General features: G+C 40.4%; 2 protein-coding genes and 1 long non-coding RNA gene across 8 annotated transcripts in view; 1 reads left to right on the plus strand and 2 right to left on the minus strand.

Moving 5' to 3' along the window:
* Positions 1-14074, minus strand: part of HYCC2 (hyccin PI4KA lipid kinase complex subunit 2) — a 46230-nt gene extending 32156 nt beyond the window's left edge. Inside the window, exons 1-2 of one of the 5 annotated variants that reach the window (XM_014265046.3) lie at positions 13906-14074; positions 215-321 (exon numbers count right to left, since the gene is read on the minus strand). The gene's annotated coding sequence lies outside the window, so the exon portion shown is untranslated. Of the gene's footprint in view, positions 1-214; positions 322-983; positions 1202-4608; positions 5112-13905 lie in introns of those variants that run through there. The other 4 variants (XM_074548259.1, XM_014265045.3, XM_014265048.3 and 1 more) reach the window with 4 other exon arrangements.
* A 587-nt stretch (positions 14075-14661) lies between these two features.
* Positions 14662-17810, plus strand: NDUFB3 (NADH:ubiquinone oxidoreductase subunit B3). Of its 2 annotated transcripts, none has more exons than XM_074548268.1 (3): positions 14662-14820; positions 16034-16181; positions 17546-17810. In XM_074548268.1, exons 2-3 carry the CDS (start codon positions 16036-16038, stop codon positions 17700-17702), a joined length of 303 nt encoding a protein of 100 aa, XP_074404369.1. In that variant the 5' UTR covers positions 14662-14820; positions 16034-16035; the 3' UTR covers positions 17703-17810. The 2 variants fall into 2 exon arrangements, with proteins under 2 accessions (XP_074404369.1, XP_005484245.1); XM_005484188.2 differs by lacking the exon at positions 14662-14820 and adding an exon at positions 14847-15143.
* LOC141730442 (uncharacterized) lies at positions 17556-20840 on the minus strand. The gene is made up of 3 exons (XR_012581945.1): positions 20705-20840; positions 19203-19260; positions 17556-19097 (listed from the first exon to the last, which is right to left on the minus strand). It is a non-coding gene; the product is annotated as an uncharacterized LOC141730442 (long non-coding RNA).
* Between the last annotated feature and the right edge of the window lie 6 nt (positions 20841-20846).

The following is a 20846-nucleotide window of genomic DNA, read 5'->3' on the forward strand; positions in this document are numbered from 1 at the left end:
CATTCCAACTTTAAAATATAAATGCTGATGTATTCTTTATGTGGGATTTAGGTTGCCAGCCTTATTAGACAAGCCTTAGTCATGCAAAACAACTTGGATAAGACATTACTTCCCTGCCCACTCTGACTCACTAGTAAAAACCAGGCTAAAAAGCTTTCTTTTTGGATACCAGCAACAAAGAAAGGTATGTGAAAACAATGGGAGAAAGCCTTACCACAGAGAAGTCAAAGATGATGGATAACAGTCTTGTAAACTTTCATGGTACCATACTTGCACAGTAAGATCCATTTCTTATCAAAAAGGTCACATCAATTTCAGCAGCTGCCAAAAAAGGGGTAAAGAAAAGGTACAGCCCATCTGTTCCAAAAAGCCTCCTCTAAGTCATTTTAAGCTCTAAATTATCTTCTGTGCCTTTTCAAGCACCTCAAAGCTCAGCTGCCAACCTTCTATCTTTTTACCATTCCTACAGTGAAACTACTTTATAGACACAAAATTGCTGAAGACAAACAATTAGGGCAGCGGGAATGAAAATGCAACACTGAAAACAGACACTATATAACAGTTTAAAAAACGACTTTTAGGCTGATGTTTTCATAGTATTACACAGAATAGTTGTAGAAAGCTACAGAAGTCAGATTACTCTACAGAGAAAAATTTACGTGCCTCATACAGGCAAATAAGCAGAAACTGAATTAAACACAGTTATATACTCAGAGCTAAATCCCTCTCCTAGGAGTTCATGCAGCAAATAAAGCAGAAAAGAGTTGAGATAATCAAGAATGTGGAACAGGAAATTTATCTTTTGCATTCAAAGAAAACACTCCTCTACATTACTTACAGGATTTTGGAAACAATAATAATAAAGACATTATCCTGCAGCCTTAAATACCACCAAACACACATTAATTATTCTATTATAAGGACCTGACGCACTTTAAAATATATAAATACACACACACGTAGGTTAGCCACAGAAAAGTTACCTTGTTCTCTCAGCACCAGTTTCCTTAGAAACAACTTCACATAGTCATCCTACACAAAACCTAAAACATTCTCTTGTCAGGATCCTGGTGATAACCCATCCTACGCCAGACAATACAGGTTTGTCCTCCCTGTGCATCAGTTCATATGCAGTAACTCTTCCCATGCTAGTTTGTCTGCATTAACCTCTTTACTTACAAAAACATTGCCATGCAAATTACTTTCCGTGTAACCCTACCCCTCCCAAACACCTTCTCCTTCATGCTTTTGGTTCATGAAGTAAATTAAATCTAGATAAGTAAAGATGCAAAATGCATAGTAAAAGAAGGAGCCTAAAAAAAAAGCCTCAGCAAACTAACATTTGCAAAATCACAGTTAAGGTGGTCTTTTTAAGGCACTCAGTGCTAACTACTAAAAATGAATAGACACAGGCTAAGAGAAATCAAGAAACAGAATTTCTGTGGGAACAAAACCAAAACAAAATTCAAACCCAAAACAAAACAAATCAATGAAAAGACACACTACCAAAACCCCCCCAGTATGCACTTTGGAATAAGACTGCAAACATTATGCTAAGATCACTATCTGGTCTGTAAAGGAAAGAAATTCATGCAGAAATGTTCTAGAAATACCAGCTGAATATTTTAAGCAGCTTCCCACTTTAGAGCTGTACAATCGTCACTTGAGAAACATAAATGTCTGTTATATTACAAAAATATCCATTGAAAAGTTGAAGTCAATTCCAGACCATATCTAAATTCCAATACCAGTATATACTTCTCATTGCAGTATTCCCTACCAACTGTAACTTCCACAAAATGGAATTTAGGTTACATATTCATTAATTAATTTACCTAACCTCCTTTTTTCTACCCTATTCTCAAAGAGATCTAACCCAGAGGCTCCTCTGCTGAAAGTAATGAAATCCCTTATTCTAATCTTTCCAGCTTCCAGATGGTAAAGCCTCCACCTCCAGGAAGAGGAGTGTAAATAGATTAAGCTGAAGTGACAAATTTCCCCCCATCCATACACTTACTTACACATTCACAAATTCTTAAATGAGTGTAATCTCCAAATTTATCTGAATTTACCTCAGTTATAGCTAAAATTATGTCATCTTGCTGACTTTTAAAAATGATGCGGTAAGAATACAAAGTTCCAAATAAACTTTCAAAATGGCAGAGTTAAAATAAAGATCCTGAAGAATTAGGACATTGTTTTATTGCACGATGCCATAAATCTCATATCTGACTCAGATGCTTCATTCACATTTAAGATGCATGGTTTTCAAGGATAAAATTAATTCTGATTGATATGCTGGTCTTAGCTTTCCATTACAAGTTCCCAGACTTGAAAAAGCAAACTCAACAAATGTAGTTAAAAGAAACATCACTGATCACGACTCATCAAGATGACACAATTTCAGGACAGCCCAGATCTCTTCTGCCTGACCCCTATTCTGCTTGGAATATGGGAGCAAGTTGAACCCTACACACTTACAAGGACTTCAGTCACACACAGAGACTGTTCACTACTCAGAGGTGAAGCACAGCAGCTTCAAGAATTCTGAAATCTAAGATCTGCTGCAACATTCACAGTTAAAACTGTAGCTGCCTTCATTGCTTCCAACTGTCACTGCAGAGGAAACAGCTTGTCTCCTCCCATGTCACACATCACAGCACGATGTCAGTGTCAGTCATTTTCTGCCTCACACTAGTTTTCTGAAAGTTACAGAGGGGTTTTAAGAACTGCAAAGAACAATCTCACCAAACAGAGGGAAAACCACTGTTAATTTTATATTGAGATTAGACAGACTGTACAAGTCAGAATTTCCACATACAAGAAATAAGACATGTACCTGACCATGTTAATTCTATATAATGCAATCCATTAAGAGCTGTGTGAACACCAATGATTAAGATATTTGACCCAACTGATTAAGGTGATTGTACTACAAAAATTGATGCTTATGACCAGCCCTACTATTAACTTCACTACTAGGATTCCTCCAGAGCAGGAAATTACAGAGCCTTTGTTGGACTCTCCTTCACAGAAAACAGGCAAAGAAACTGTGTCTGTAAAGAAAGTGTAACACTTTTTCATCACCTTATTAGAAGCTCTCACCAAGCTCTGAAACTCAGCTTACTATAATTGGCACTCTGTGGCCCATTACTTGGAAGAATAAACTGCTTTTCAGTGAAATAACTGCGTGAGAATTAAAACAGTAGTAAATGTAAATTAGTGCAACAACTACACCAGGTACCCCCTTTGTCTTGGTATGAGTTTAATAATTTATCTTCACTCCTGAATAGTTAAACACAATGCATATTGCTTACAGTCATTATTCTTCTACTCTTAAACCAACATTACAACAGAATGCAAACCAACCAGTCACAAGAATGGACTAATGAATATTTTACTGTGAAATTATTCATTTTTCATGTATTTTTAAATAGGACACTAAGTTACTAACATATGTGGGGGTATTACTTGGGGAAGGTGTTTGGATGGTTTTTCTGGATGTTTTAATCTGAAATTTAAACAACCCTTTTTCTAGAGCAAAACTTCATATATAATATCTTTAGGAACGTGACATAAACACAGAAGAAACAAGATTTTCCACAATATTTCTCATTTACCTAAGCTATAGGCCAGTATAAAAAATAGTGTAAAACCACAACAGAACGAAAGAGAGACAAAAAGAAAACTGCCTTCCACAGGTGCTTGATGACTCCAGTTGGAATACACAGCCTTTTTTCCTCCTTCCCTCAACACTGCAGAAACAAGAGCAGGATCTTAAATGCACACTACAATTTTCATACATGTTTTCTATTTATGACCTGAACAAAATTAAAAGTTTTTGTCAAATACTGTCCCAATGTATATTCAGAAAATTTGAGTCTTTCAAGATTACGAAAAATTACAGATTTGACAGGCAGCACTGAAAATCCATGCAGCAAGCTTTACAGCTAAGCTTTCCCAAGTTTTTTTGTGTACACGGGGAAGTGGAATTTATGTAGAGATGGTTAATTTTACACTGTTCTAGGTTTTCAAACATATTTTCTTGCACTCCAAAAAACCTCACTGAGGACTCAATGTTCTAATCTTCAGGCACTTTTACATAACCTCATCCATACACAGAGACACTCTGGGTTTTTGTTTGTACTACTGAACAGTTTTCCTGCTTAAAAAAAAAAAAAAGAGAAAAAAACCCAACAAAACAAACCACCTTCAAAAGCAGTTGGTAAAACAGAGCTTTTCCTTTCCTCAAGTTTCTGGAATAAATTTACCATAGGTAGAAGACCAGAGATGGCCTTATATGCAAACTTGTTAGGGGTTATACTACTACTTTTTGCAACATTAATCATCTTTGAGCAATCTACTTCAAATGAAATTCACCCACATGAACTATAATAAACATAAACAGTTTCTCTAATCTTTTACAGGTACTGCCCCTCTGTGCAACAGTTATGACCTTCTACTTTTTTATTAATTATACTGGCATAGAGCAAATTCAGTCCATTCTCTTCAAACACAATCAAAAATTTTTAATCAAAGCCTGAGTTTAATTAAAAGCCTGTTCTGTTTCCCTATGCAATTGTGCTGATAGGGATCAGCAGCACTTACCAAAGTTCAAGCAGCAGGCACCTGAAATGCTGGATTACACATTTTTGGTGTAAGTAATACACTCATCTTTCATGGAGCATGCTCCACAAAACAGCCTTTCAAGGGCAACTTAGACAGAAGGTTTAGAAATACTGAGGTCATTGAAATGCACAGTGGACCTGCAGAGAGAACATGGAGTAACTTCTCAAAAAGCAGGGCTGATCCAGTATAAAGGCAAAAAACAACTTGAAGAAAAACCCCCACTGCCAAGAACAAGCCAAAACCAACGTGCACAGTCCACATGTGACTCCTTCAGCACATGAAAAAACTGTTCTGGAAATACACACCCAGACCTAACACCCCTGTACTTGCCATTATGTTCAGATTTGCAGGTTAAGATGATTACACCATAATTATTTCTTATCACTGAGCAGCAAGGGTTTCATACTTGGAGGGAAAATCCTCATGGTTTTCACCTTATCTGCCAGCTATCCAATTGGCACTTTAAGAACATATTCATAACATATTTTAACAATTATATTCTCTAATCAGTTCTATCTTTTTCATTTAAACTATTAAAACCAACAAAATGGCAACTTAAACATTCCCCTGCAACAAAAAAGGAAATGCTAATAAAAGCCCTTTCCATTTTCTATAGATATGACACATGTGCATAAACATGCAGAATTTACTCATAGCAACCTTATATATATCAGAAAGCTCTAAAGTCTGCATTCAGAAAGACAAAGAGACAATAATTTCAATCTATTCAAAGTCAGCACACATTACTAAAGCAGAATGCTCCAGCAGTTCATAGAAACAGCAATAAAATTACTACTACAAGAATTCTGCATAAAGCCAAGAAAAGCCTGCATCCTTTCCCTGTAGGAGAGATATTTGGTCCTTCCCACTGGAATATTAATTTGAAATATATCAAAACTTTGATAGAGCTGACAACAGACAACACAGTAATTAAGGTTTCCTAATTAGCATGATAATGTCCACTTAAGATTTGTTCCCTCCTCTCCCTCACAAGACCAAAGACTTATTATCAAAATAAGCCATCAAGTGTAGGAGTTGGCAATCGTGGGAGTATCATCAGCAGAGCAGGGCAATGGACCATCACACCCATACACATCTCCAGCAGCCAAGTGTGACAAGGTTCCTGCAAAATGGTTCAGTCAAACAACAAGAAGCTGTGCTGAAGCAGCTCTTTCCGAGCAGTTGACAAAAAAAAAAAAAAGAAAAAGAAAAAGGCATAGCAGTCCACTTCCCCACTGACCAGCAAATCTTTAAGCTTTCTGTATTTATTAGAAAAAATTAGTATCTACAGGCACTCTATTTCAATTTTTTTGAACTTCCTTCTACTTTTCAGATGTTGAACTACCTAGTTTTCTGTCTTTAGCACAGACCAGAACCTGCAAATCAAAGAAGAAGGGCACAGAGGAAATAACAGAACTAACCTTTGAACATTTAGTAAATTTTAAGTTGCCAAATAAAGGGGGGGGAGTGGAGGGGTGGCATAAAAAACACTGTGACAATCAGCACAATACTCAATTACACAATTTCAGCAGCATCAATACCAATTAGCATTGGCTGCTGACCCCTCATTTGGAATGCATCCATGATCTTAACCTGATTAGGACTTTGTGCACAACAAATGGGAAATCCTACTGTTGCACATTTATTTTTCTGCCTTAGCATCCTAAGTTTTACTCAATTTAAACACTGAAGTAGCTAGGGGGAAAAACTACAAGGTTAACAGAAGCATTATCATGGAATTTACTACAGCATCTTCAACCATTTCCCTAAAAATGTCAGAGTTTATTTTTGGGGTAATTAAGCATGTTAAAAACTAGATATATAGGGCTAACATTTTAATTTAAATTAAGAAGTAAAATTAGTGCTGTAGTTTTAGTTATGCTATGTAAACTGCAGCATTAATTGTGAAAAACCATATTAACATATCAAACCTGCAGCTAACTGAAGGGATTTAATCTATAGAGAGGAAAAAGCAAAGCAGGCAGTCTCTCTCTCAGTGTGTAACACCATGATTCCTGGGACACAAGGGATGTGGAACACAGCTGCCATTTGAATGATTTAAACACCCAGATGCCCCAGTAACATTTTGCTATGAGGAAACAAATGCAACAAAGTCACAAATTGCAACAAATGCATTTTTCTGAGGAAACAAATGCAACAAAGTCACAAATGCAACAAAGACACAAATTGCAACATCAGACACAGTTTCATTTCTGCACCCACAAGGAATAACTGCAGGAGTATTTTCACCACAGATGCAGAAAAGGTGCATATTCTGAAGGTAGCAATTGTTTTTACATGACCATGCATCGTCCAAGTCCACTCAACACCTGCACAAGCAAAAGAGCACCTCAGTTATTTCTGCAATTGGTCCTTTGCAGACACAAGACAACAAGCCATGCCTAAACTGTTTTAAAATTTTTATTTGCTGTCTCAACTTCTAAGATAAATTGTAGAGAGAAGAAAGAAAATCTCTTTCTCTCCTTCTCCCCAAACAAACAAAAAGCAAGCTAGAAGTTTTCTTATTCAACAGATAAAGAGAGGCTTCTCAAACTCATGTGGTGTTTACCCTAACAGGGGTGAAGGCAAAGCTGAAGACTCAGAAGACATGAAACAAGTCTTGGCAGACACACAGAGCTAAGCAAGCAGAAAGGCAGTAGCCTGTTCAATGGAGAGCCATACAATGCAGGTGACACCTGTGATTTTAAGGAATGGTTGCTGTCACAGGATGTCTATGAAAATAAACAGTGCAGAAATTCAGTTTGTGAATGCTTAGCTGAAATCCATTTAGTATTTTAGTTATTTCTTTTCTATTTGCATTCAAGTTAACCTCCAGTCCAAGACTCCTATCTCTATTTGTATGTCCACAGCTAACACAGAACTATTTCAGAGATTTTCATGAAGGTCTTGCCCCTCTGACATGGCAAGATTTACACTGCAGTCCATTAACATAAGGGAAGCTTTCAGAATGGCTCATATGAAGTCTAACAAAATTATCATCTCTCTTCCCAAGAAATTGCCACAAATATGGTTTAGTAACTTCCAGAAGCTTAAGGATGCTACTATTTGAAATTATTGCACAGATGCAACACTGCAGACCATCAAGTATGGTGGTTTGCCAATTACATAACTACCAAACACAACAAATACATAATTAACAATCTAGAAGCAGTTTTGGAAGCTCAGCAATTTTGTCTAAGGCCTGTTCTAAGCTAAGAACAAGAAACAAGCACCTTAAAAAGCCCCAAACCCACAGGCATAAGAATCCAGTAATTTCTCCACTTCACATTTAAACCCCCCCCTCCCCCTCTGTGTCCATATTTAGCTTACGTCTCTGTGCTGTTTTGGCTCAACAAAACATCTTTAAAAAAAAGGGGAATGGAAAGTTCTCCACTGTTACACAAAGAAATATGAGCTTGTGCTGGGATAAATCCTTTGTCAGCATGCCTTACATTTCTATGTAAAAGGGCACATTACTGTCATTTAAACTCAATCACTTCTTGTGTAAGATGACGACAGCAAATGGACTTTACCCAATCCTCTGTCCATCCCACTGCTGCAGATACTAAAGGCCAGCACAACATCCATTCCAGGTAGGGAGCTTTTTTAATTACAATTTTTAACTGGGTGTGTTTCCAACCCTAAAGCATGAGGAAGCACAGTGATACACTGAAGCATCAAGTGTCCTTTCAAAAGAAGTGTACCTCTAACCCAGAGTAATAACCAGATATCAGAACTCAAAGTTGAGCATTTCCATTTTCGTTCTTTGCCCTGCTCTGATGGCATGTCCCAGGGTGCTTGATAAATTGCTCACTCCACCCCCTCCATAACTCAGTTTACATAAAAGCCTCCAACCTCCTGAAACATGTCTTGTCTAAAAGGTGATTGACTCTCATGCTCAGCCATCACAGTGATAAATGGGATGGTGGAATCACCACTGTAGCTTACACATGGGGCACACCAGGCTTAAGACACCACACCTCCACAAAGGACATGTTTAAAATAATTCATTCTAATTCTAGCTGATTTTTCACGTGCAGGAAATACAATATGCAGATTTACAGATACGAGCTATTTCTACAACAAATCTGTTATGCTTATGCCCATGGGTTTCCACAGTCTTGTGCTTAGGATATTTAGGAAAGTTACTTGAGTAAGTACTATGGACTTCTTCATAGCCTTTTCTAAATCAACTTTTCTACCTTGTGGCCCTATTCCGAGCCAGAACAGAGGCGGGCATGCAAAGAGGCTGCTCTCCAGCCTCCCCTTAAACTCAATATACCCTTGAACCTAAAGGAAACAGAAAAGACAGAGCAGAAAATAAGAGGAGATGCAAAGAAGAAACAGACACCAGAAGTCTCAGAAAAAAACAAACTATCTGAATAAACAGAAAATAAATTAAGAGAGGAAGGAAAAACGCAAGCAAATTTTACACATATTTCAGCTCATTATCTTTCAATCCAATATCTTCTCAGCTGAATGGCCATGAAAAATAAGATTATTCTTTTAAATTCTCTCACTGTCTTTCCAGATAGATGTCAAATAATTCCTCCAGTTCACATATGGGTCAAGGCAAGGCAGAAGAGGGGAGGAAAACCCTAAATAAAATTACAATTAACAATTTAGCAACTACTAAATATAGGGAATGGAAGCAGAAAAATATTCCAGACTTATCAATTTTGCCCTGTATGAATCAGCAAACTGCAGTCATGCAGTCTGCACAAATGTCCATGTCACACATTTCAGTCAAGCAGAATTCAGAGGAACAGCAACGTGGAACTATTTAAAGAACTCACAAACCATACACGATGCAGTCACCATTAAAGGAGATCTAACCATTTCAGGTTTTGAAGAATCAGAGTAATTACAATAAAAACACAGTATGATTAGCTAGAGTATGGAGATTACACAGAAACACACACTCTGCACTTTTGGAATGCTAGCCAAATGCTTGTGTAACAATACAATATAAAATGAGAAGTCATGAACTACTTTGTCCTGTAGAAAAAAAAGCCCCACAGAATCTACAGATAGAAGAATTCCTGGAAGAATGTTTTAACATATTTGAATTGCACCAACCATCTCCATCAGGCCCTGTGCAGAACAATGTTGCACAGCCAGGGAATTTGGTGTTTTTCAATGTCAAATGATAGCAGTCATAATCATTTCTAAGAGATAAAAAAATAAATAGTTTACCACTTTGCAGTAGTTATACACCAAACATTTCTTTCTCCTAGTGGGATCTCTTTCCAAATGCCACTGGCTCTCTATTTTCAGGCAAACTTAATAAATTTGACCATAAAAATCTGTATTTTTCTACAGAATCACACCACGAGGTCAAGGCAGCAGATCTGGCACAGGCAGTGGGCAGCAGAGGCAAGCTGGACTGCCTGCAGAACAGAAAACAACCCAGGAAGACTGAAGGAGTGACAAGTGACCAGCCAATGGTACTTCTGTCTTTCACTAAATATCTGAGTTGATTAATAATAAAACATCTGTTGAACCCAGTGCCCAAATTAATTATATTTGATAGGAAAATGTAACATGAACAGAAGAAAGAAAAATTGCTGTGTGGCCATTCACCATACAATAAAAAGTTTTTACTATTATGGATAAACAGCAGCACGGACTGAGAGAGTTTGCAAACTATACACTATTTTAGCCAGTCCCTGATCTTGGTTTTTATGTTCTCTTCTTTGTAGCACAGCTGGCAATATAGAATTCTGTTTTACAGTTGGGTTTTCCTAAATAACTATATTTTATTTCATTAGAAGTGCCCCTCTACCTCTTGAGCTTTCATTTGAAGCTTAAAAACTGAAGTTAGAATTCTATGCAAAAAAAGGAGATCCATTCAGTTGCTCCATAAATCTGTCCTATGACTAAATTTAAAAAAAAGACACTTGAATTATTTGTCTTGCTATTAGAAGCAGGAATTATCCAAACAAAGGTGCGGAGAGAAAAATTCAACCATCTTGCCATTTTATCTACAGTGAGTTATACAAGCATAAACTCTAACTACATTCTTACTCAAACAAAACCTGTAGAAAACAGCATTAAATAAGTCAAGAATTACTTCTCACACTTGCTCTGTTTGGAAATGAAAATAACTGAGTGAAGTAGCAGTCAAACTATACTACCTGTGACTGTCTCTGCTCAGATCAGTTCTGCCTGAAAGGGATTTCTTTAGTGATTATTACATGGCACAGATGTCCTTCAAGAAGACTCAGCTGGGAAGCCTCCACCTTCACTTCTTGATACTCATTCGTATCTTAAGACAAGGAAACAAGCATCAAGAAAAATAATGGAATCAAAAATTCTTTTCCAGCCCAGACAAGTCTTTGAGGGAACACATGATCCAGGTCTTTAAAGATTCTCAGCTCATATTAAGCTGCTTGGTAAAGAGCAAACAGGTCTGCCTCTCGTCATACAGAAAACAGGGAGTATCACATGAAGTTCTCAGGTAACAGCTCAGAGGAATGACTTACTGACACCCCACATGAAGTGCAGCTCTTAGTGACAGAAAACATGGCAGCTGCAAAAACCATACAAGGGCCCTAAAGTTTTTACATGTTAGGTATGTCCATGAAACAAAAATCCACACTACACATCATCCCCTCTGAGACTGGAGAGCTGTCCAAGGGGTAACCCTATATTCTAGACAAGGGTGTCAAATGGGCACCTGCTGAGCTGTGGCAGAGCAGCAGAACTCAGAACAATGATCCTGTCACACCCCAGGGTCTCAGAGCCTTAGGCTGCAGCAGAGAATAACAGATCAGACCAGTGGGGCTGCTCCTGGGAAGAATGGTCTTTATGTTGCCCAAAAAGAACACCTCAAACAAAAACCAACCCACAAGCAAACAAACATCATAAACAGAAAGAAACTAAGACTAGTGCTCCAGCCCATCACTACTCAAAAATAGAGGTGAAACAGTAACTGTGACACTGTCCATAAAATATTTAGCTCTCTAGTGATGCCTGAGAAGATAATTTCCTTCCCCACCATTCACTGAGTGCTTTTTTTAAAAGCATTCAAAGAAACCAAGGTGAACTAAAGAAAGATCTTTTCCATTCTTATTGTAATTAAGGCAGCATTAACCATTTTATTCAAATGACAAGAGGCTTCCAATGACATAACTGACTACTAATACAACACCACAGGAAGTAACATGCAATTTCAGGGGGAAAAGGATGCAATATTTAACTAGTTCAAATATGTCTTCTGATATTAAAGGGGAAAAAAGCAAAAGAACAACCCCACAACCCTTTATTATCATCTCAAAACTGCAGACAGTTCAAGCCACAGTCAGTCACACAGCTCTCTACTCCAGAAAACAATTATGAAGAGCACAGCAAACACTGTCCAGTGCTAGAGAGAATACTGGATGCACAGGCAGAGAAGAGTGGCTCCTATAATGACTCTCACAATCTGCTAATCCAGAATGCACAGCAACACAAATTGCTGGAAACATGGACTTTTGAAAGCTATCCAAGAAACCCTGCAGCCTTCCTCTAGCTCAACAGCACAAGCAGGAATCCCAGCAAATCACAACTAGCATGGCTGCATAGAAGCTAAAATAACTTTATCCTAGAACATCAAATCTTTGCAGTAATTATCACCACAACTAATTATTAATAATAAAAAAATAGTGCACAAAAAAGCCCACCAACTGCATAAATCACAAAATGTACTGATCATTTTTACATGGAGTTTCAATGACCTTTCCTTCCTAGAGGACATTCAGTTGTTTGTTGGGGTTCTTTTACACAATATAGAAACTTCTTTTACGTTATTTCCTTCTGCATATTATTGATTTCTTCAGACTGACACTGTAATTATGGTGAAGCTCCCTTCTCAAAACACACTGTAGCAACACTTCTAGGCCCCTTGAAATTATGCAGACTCACTTACTTGAGGGTACAGCATCAAAGAGCTTACTATATTCCCAAAATATCACATCCCTCATATTGGCAGCCTTGTTTTTAAAAGAGTATAGACCATTCTGAAAGAAAAGGAATCACAGGAAGCAGAACATGGTAGAGCAGATCAACTGACTGCACAAGGTTTTTCTTACCATGAGTTATGTACTTGGGGGGTGAGGGGGACGGCAAAAACAGCTACTGAAAACCTTGTTAAACTTGTAAACCTATTAAACAATTGTGTTCATGCACAACAGATCCCACAAAGCCAGTGCTCTGGGATCAGAACTGAACGTCCCTGGTAACACACTCAGCTAAACCAGCATAATTTTGTGTGGAATATTCAAGTCAGGCTTCCAAGCACCAAGAAAACAAAACAAAATAAAGAAAAACAACCCCACCAACAAATAATAAGAAAAAAAAACACCAATCATAAATAAAACTGTGAGTTTTTATCTTTCTCTCAAAGCATAAAACCAAGGTTATCTGGGACCTGACATGTCTATGGGTCACTGAAAAAAAATTCTGAGAAAAATATACACATTCCTCAGCACCACTGCACTTTGGACACATACACATTAACTTTCAGCCACAGCAAGAGACAAGAAATATTTTGCAAGTCTCTGACAGAACTGCATTCTCTGTAAGACAGGGATTTAAGCACCTCACAAACAAAGAGCCAACAATTCCAACCCCCATACGTTACAGAAAAACAAATGTGTGTCTTTTCTTCCTGAGAGAAGACTGCTCTGAATCTTCCAGACTTTATCTCACAGTGAAAAACATTCACTGCTGAAACCAGACTGAGGCAGTCTGGATTAAACAGATGGCACTCTATTTAGAAGTTTCACTGTTAATAACATGATAATGGCATTCCTCCTGGAAATCTTCTCATGCACTTCCAATATCCCCATTAAGAAACCCTGAAATCCAGAAGTCGATTTCCATCATAATATATTGGAAAAAGGCACTACAGTCTACCCTGAAATTTCACTGGCATCATGCTGTAATGTTTACTCTCATGTTAATAGGAGTATCAAAAATTAATAGAACAGTTTGTATGCTGCTAAAAAGAAACAATATTGTATTGCATACAACTGAGAAGTAATTAAAGTCTTCATAAGTCACTGACTGTGTAGTTAACTTTTACCAGTTTCTTTCCAGATGAAGCAGACTATGTGCACAAGTTTGGCAAACACAAAAATAATTGTAATTAAGCAGATACTAAGGCAATTGACACTTCACAGTCCCACAGCCACACATGCAAAGCGCCGAGCTCCTGACAGCAGCACTCAGTGAAACCAAGGCACCGCCTCGCTCAGGAGGCAGTTGTCAAAAGAATTCCTCACTTTCCCTTACCTTTCAATGCACTACCGGGATTTCGGGACGCCTCCCCGCTTCTCCTACGGAAACAAACACCAGTGTTCTTTTAGGACAAACCCACTGAAAGCCGAAACTCGGCTCCTGGCGCCGGGCGGGCTCGCTGCGAGCTCCGATTTCTCCCGCAGCTTCTCCCCGCGCCGAAGCGCGCCCCGAGGGCTGGCAGCGAGCGGGCACTGCCCGGGCCCGCCGCCGCTCCCCGCGGCCAGGGGGAGGGCCGGGGCTTACATAACCGGGGAGGGGGCGGCTGTCCGAGCCAGGGGAGCGGGAAGGGGCGGCAGGAGAGGGAGCGGAGCCGCAGGGGCACGAGAGGGAACGCGAGCGGCGCTGCCGGCGCGGCTGCCGGGAACGCTTCGCGCCCCCGCACGCACAGACCCTGCGGCGCTCCCGTCCCTGCCCGCACGCCGGCAGCGCAGAGGGCGGCGGGCAGCCCGCAGAGAGGGGGAGATCCCGTTCCCGGTGCCGGCCCTCACCCCGCCGCCCCCTCACCCCGCTCTCCTCCTCCGCCGCCACCTCCAGACACCGCCAGCCCCGCACCTCAGCAACGCGCCCGCCCATTGGGCCACGCCCCCCGCAAGAAGCCGCGCACTGATTGGGCGCCTTCCGCTCCGCTGCTCCGTCCCCCGGTCCCTCAGCCCGAGTCGGTGGCGCCGCTCCTGCTGCGGGCCTGTCCCGTTGGGCCCTGCCGGGAGCGCTGCGGGGGCACCGGCCCGGGGAGGGGATCGGAGGGCGGCTCCACGGCCCCCGTGTCCGCGCCGGGCCAGCGGGAAGGGCCGGAACGAAAGTTTCGCGGAACCTGCGTGGCTTGCTCGCGCTTTCCGTAGCGGCTGGTCCAGGGCTGGGTTCCGGTTCCGGGTGGTGGCCGCGTCCTGAGCAGGGTCGCGGAGCGGGCAGGTACCGCGGGCGGGGCTGGCACTGACACCGGCACCGACACCGGGCCGCGCTGCTGCCGCCGCCGGGCAGGGCAGGCGGGGCGGGATGGGGCTGGGGTGGCTGTCAGTGCGCGTTGTGCCTTCCCTGCCCCGCTCCGTGTCCGACCTCTGGGGCACAGCTGCGCTGGCTCTGCGGGCAGAGAGCGCCCGGCCCGCGCTGCAGCATAGCCCGCTGGCCGCGGCGTTACCTTCCCTCTTGTAAAACGTGGATACTGGGAGGAGAGAGGCCTTGGGTTTCTAGCACAAGACTGGAGCCTGGCATCTAATTTAGGAGGAGCTTTTCGGGTAATGACAGCTTTAAGGCTGCTGTCCAGGTTTTCTCAGGCAGCGAAATCTGTCTGCTTGCCTTTGCGGGTTGGAGTCATCTTCAAGAGTTACAGGCTTTTGAAATTGCATCCTGCATTCCAGTCAATTTTCTAAAAGTGAATCTGTTCTTGCTACCTGATAGGTGTTAAAATGGGAAACCTTGGCTCAAGGAAGACTCAGGTGCCTTGTGAAAATGGAACCTTAAAAGCTATCATTTTCTTCTGGTCCTTAATGATCTCACTGAAAATGTTCCACTTCACATCTGTTTTTAAAGAGAAACTTAGTATTTTTGTAGTTGTCCAAGGTGTATGTAAATAGAGCATACATTTTTCAGCCTTATCAAGCAATGGGTGAGGTGCATCTCCTTGTCCATGCACCTCTCCTGGCCCTGTTGAATGTCACACTTATATCTGACTGAACTGGAGGCAGCTGAAAGGAGCTGAGGAGCCAAGTCTTTGTTTTTCTTCAGAGCTTAGCAATCACAGCTTTCCCACACTTAAGTCAGAAATTTTTACTCTGAACTCTTTGTGATTTTTCTGGAAAGTCTGGAAGTGGGGGGCTGGTGTTGCTGAAGTGCATTTATAGACATGGAAACCATTGGTTTTCTTACACTGTTCTCTGGCACAGAGGGTTGACATAGGTGCTCCATGGATGTAGCAATGGTTGTGACTTACAGCACAGTGATGCTTAAGTTTGCTTTACTGTATGTAATCACCCAGCTCTGAAACACAGCACTAAGTCCCTTGGCTCTTTGTTCTCTGTTTCTTCTTGTTGCCTCCCTGTTTTTTCTGTACACGGGATTGTTCTTTGCAAGTGTATAAAAATAAGATGGTGCTGTCTGCCAAGTAACAAACCGACCTTTTCCCCAGGTATGGGACACGGAGGTGACCACGGCCACGGGCACGGCCATGACAAAGTGGAGCTGCCTGACTACAGGCAGTGGAAGGTGGAGGGGACTCCCCTGGAGGAGGTGCAGAGGAGGCTGGCAAAGAGGGGGCTCAGGGACCCTTGGGCTCGGTAAGTGCAAGAGCCTCAAAAATCATCCTGATGTGGCATCTGCTGGCATCAGCCAGACTTGCCATTGTAGGTAACTCCTTCTTCAGTAAAAGCTGTGAAAATTATCAGCATTTCAGTAAAGTCTGAAGGGGATTGAGCCAATCATATGAAGGTTCAAATAAAGAAAAAAGCATGTGATGATTCCTTCTGAATTTCTTAAATTTCATGTAAAGTCATATGTCAATTCTATAGGACAGTACAAGCATCATGCCAATTTTCCTTAACAAGTGAGGAATTAAGGTATCATGCTACTTGCTCCAGTAGTCTGGCAGGAGATTGTATTATTAAAGACTTGCACCACAAATCTTCAAAGTCACCCTCTCCAGAGCTCCCTCTCCTTTGGTGTGCCAAGTTCATTTTAAGAGGGAATCTGCTTTCAACCTTTATGGAATGCACGTTAATGTACATATTAAATACAAGATAAGCTTTGTGAAAGATGTCATATTTGGAAACTTTATATCAATTAGGCCCTATACTGGCACCTAGGAGCTATTCTTCCATGCCAGTGTGCTTTCATCCTGAGTCACAAAATCCATCTGCACAAAAGGATTATCTGTGAACATAAATGTCTGCCCCCCTTGGTTTAAAGCCTGGTATTTTCTCCCCAAATTACAGTTTTTATTTTATTGCTTAGTTATTTTTCCTTTTCTTAAGGACTTTTGAGTCCTTGCAAGAGACAAATTACACCCATGTCCATAGATTACACTGGTTGTGCTATAAATAAATAAATATTTGTAGTCAGAGCAGTGATTAATGTTTCAATAATAATGGAGGTCAAAAACAGCAAGGCAAAACGGTGAAGTTTGCACATACTCTGTAGCTCAAGCTAAACACCATCTTTTAAGTCTTTCTTGTTGAAATCATCTTACTCTCATGTAGCTGTGTTGTATTGTGAAACAGAAAGCGCCTCCACACTGAGATGAGCTATCTGTGGATTGTAAGATTTCATTGTGCTGCATCCTGTCTAGCACAGTGACTAGCCTTTGTACTTAGTCCAATCCATGTTAGTGCTAGTGGGCTCTGATTTGGTACAGACTAAAAACAGAAGAGTACAATTACATGATTTTGAGGAGGTGATTCTGTTCCTATAATTGTGTTGTTTGCTGGCAGTACTTGTATCTCAAGTTATATGGTAAGGGTTAGAGTTCCTGTCACGAACTTTACTTGTAATTCCTGATACTTAAATGACAGAACATATTGTACAGCCTCAATGTCTATCTAATTCAAATATCTTCATCATTCTTTAGTATATTTATATTCTTGTTAATCTGTATCACAGTGGCTCCCCTGATCTTTTTTTCCTTTGGTTTCATTTTCCTTTCTAGTAATGAAGCGTGGAGGTACCAGGGTGGCTTTGCAAGACCTATCACCGTAACAGAAATCTTTACCAGGGGATTCAAGTGGGGAGCTGCAGCTTTCGTCATAGCTCTGGCCATTGAATATTCACTGTTTCCTCCAAAGAAGAATGGAGGCCACCACTGAAGATCAAATATGACAACTTAATACTTACAAATCATAAGCTGAAGCATACATAAGCCTGCTGCTCACTCTGTACTTATAATATGCATATTAAAGTCTATCACAGGCAAACCAGTGTTTCTTTGATCTTATTATACTCCTGTAGAAGGATCAAAAACCATGGCCAGAGCAATTTAACTAGCTTCGATCTGGGGGGAAAAAAACACCCCAGGATGGCTCTTGGGTTTGCTCTACTGTCCTTTAAAGAGCAAGATAAACTATCACACCAGCTCTTTCCAAGCCCTGCCTTGATTCTGTTAAATGAAATTGAGAAGTTGGTTTTAAGAGAAAATTTGTACCATATTTATTACAGGTTTAATAACTATTATTTCCCAGTAAGTAGTAATGAATGGCTTGTAATTTCTTAGAAGTGTTGGTTACTATTTGCTCTTATGTCTCCAAATAAAAATAAATATTAACTTAAAGCTTTAAAACCAACTCCAGACTGTCTTCAAGTATATGAAAGTACCAAAGCTTATACTTAGCTCTCTTGAACAATTAGCCTGGCAGACACGATGCACCAGAATAATCTGCTGTGTAATATCCAGACATCAAAAATTACATTGCTGCCAAAAGTAGAATAAAATAAACGTTTAATTCAGCAATATCTGTACCTTACCCTAAAACGTCTTCCACCATACTTGACTGTAATGTTAAAAACGAGAACAAATTTTTCCTTTGCTCTGGTGTATTTATAGATTTATTTATTTCACATCTAGTCTCTTTTAGCAATTTATTTTAAATGTCCTGGTTTTCTGTAAATTATCTTAACAGCTTCTGGACTGCTTTAAGAATACCTGGACTGAATATTAAAGCAGAAAAGGACCTGTGGGCAGTATATGTCCTCTGCAGTACCAGAAATTATAATTGTCTGAATATCCTACCGTAAATTTTGTTATGTTATGCCAGTAGTAACTAAGGAGGCTATGTTACATAGCAAAAACAGCAAGACACCCATCACTAAAATGAAAAGCAAAATTAGACAAGTGAGAAGTGGTAAATGGCACTAAATAATTACATAGTATACTTCCATGGTGAAGAAATTGAAGTTTTTAAACAATCCTGTCACAAACTGCAAGTTTACAAAACAGTTGAAGGTTCTACCAAAACATGGCTAAAATCTCTTTTTTTAAAACATACATATTCACACGCAATCCTTCTGAGTGAGATTATAATATAACTTTATTTTTAGAGCCAATAAACAACATCTGCTACTGTGTGAGTGCAGATGTACAGTTCAGTGGAGTTTGTCATCTTTGTATGACATTGCTCAAGGCACTGTTGATAGTGCAAACAATCATTTTAGTAAACTCTCGCCTAATTTGTTTCTCAAACATTCCTATCCAGTTGCATCATTCCCTGGAAAACCAAGAACCTACTGTGTAAGATCTGTTGCACAAAACATTTCTATTGTTCCTTAGGTACTCTTACCCAGAATATGCATGTTCAATGGCTGGTACTCACTGCTTGTTTTCTATCTGGCTCCAAGACAACTTTCTAGGGAGTACTGAATTTCAGATGTCTGTTCAGGAAAATAAGTAACAGAGTTAAGTACTACAAGGTTAATAATTTGTACTGATTTGTTACTAAAGTTAATAATTACATGAAGTAGAATGAGTCTTTTCAAATGGTATAAGCCTGCCACTTCACTGATACAGCAAACATGTCAAGCATATTCAATTAGACAATACTAGTTTTGGTAAAATTTACGCATTTGTGAATTAAAGTGGTATCATTTGATGGTTTAATAGCCAGATGGCAGCCACCGCCTTAAATGACTGTCTTTAATTTATGATGAACATATTTTGCTAATTTTGCAAAATACGTCTCACCATTATTACACATACAATACTCATAAATATTTTATTTCACAGGTATAATAATACCAATCCTGCCTGGGGATGGAATATTTCTTGTGTATTAAAATAATAGTACCACATGTGTCTTCACTGTAACCATAGCAATGTCTGTCCTTATATGAGAACAGCCTTTCTACCAGCATAGATATTTTACAGTGCAAAAACCAGGGTCACAAACAGCAGTGGCACCAGCAGGTGAAGAATATACATTATTGTAATACCAGACAGGAAACTCTTTTTGAATCACAAAGTCTGAAAAATAAAAATGATGCTCAACTCTTTGTGTGGAACAGATCAAAGGAGAAATTGTGCATATTGATTCACAGTAGGTAGCTGGTTTCCTTCTGAATCAGCTACATCTTAATAGCAGGGATACTGTGATAGCCCTGAATGATTGATATTACAGTGAGAGCCTGACCATACAATTTCAGTAAGAATACATGCATTTTTTCAGAACATATAGCTGCCACTTGGTACAAATTCTAGTGTGGGTGAATATTTTCTGTCTCCTTTTTCCCTGCAGTTCCAACGACAGCGTGACTCTTCATGTGTGCTACCCCAGCGTACTGCGCTTCCACTGCTCTATTTTTAGCAGCACAGAAAAATGACTCACTGTTTCATAAAGGCTTTGAAATCCACTGAGCTGGGAGTTATATGTGTCTGATTTCACCATATAGGAAGGTGGCTTTTGTCTGGTTCAGAAAATTTTAGATTTTAGGCCTTTTGGAGAGCAGCTCCAGCTGCAATGCTAGCATCCCGCAGTAAACGGCTTAATGAAAGTTGCTAGTTTATGCCAAGGGAATAGCAACATCCAGTTTTCAGGAACAAGGCGTTACACAATATTTACTTAAGATTATACAACAGGAAGCATACAACTTTCACACAGCTGTACGTTAGCCTCACTGTGAACGAACAAATTCAGAGTGAGTCACGAGCCATGCGAGGGGTTACGGCTAAACTCCTGTCAAAACACGTGCCCGCACTGACCGCAGGCCTGTAACCGCTCACCGAAAACCCTGCTACGACTTCATAGCTCGCAGGGCCACCACAGAGCCGGTCTGCGTGTCCCCACAGACAAACACACAGGACACAAACACCGCTCCGAACCTGTGCACCCGCCGAGCCCGGCACCGCGCCGCCGCCACGGCCTCCCCCCGCAGCGCTGCCCCGGCCGCCGTGTCCGTGCCAGGGGGAGGTACCGGGAGGCGCCGCAGGCCCCGTCCCGCCTCCATCGGCCGTCGCTCGGTTT

Source organism: Zonotrichia albicollis, chromosome 10, assembly GCF_047830755.1.
Source record: "Zonotrichia albicollis isolate bZonAlb1 chromosome 10, bZonAlb1.hap1, whole genome shotgun sequence".
Taxonomy (NCBI): domain Eukaryota; kingdom Metazoa; phylum Chordata; class Aves; order Passeriformes; family Passerellidae; genus Zonotrichia; species Zonotrichia albicollis.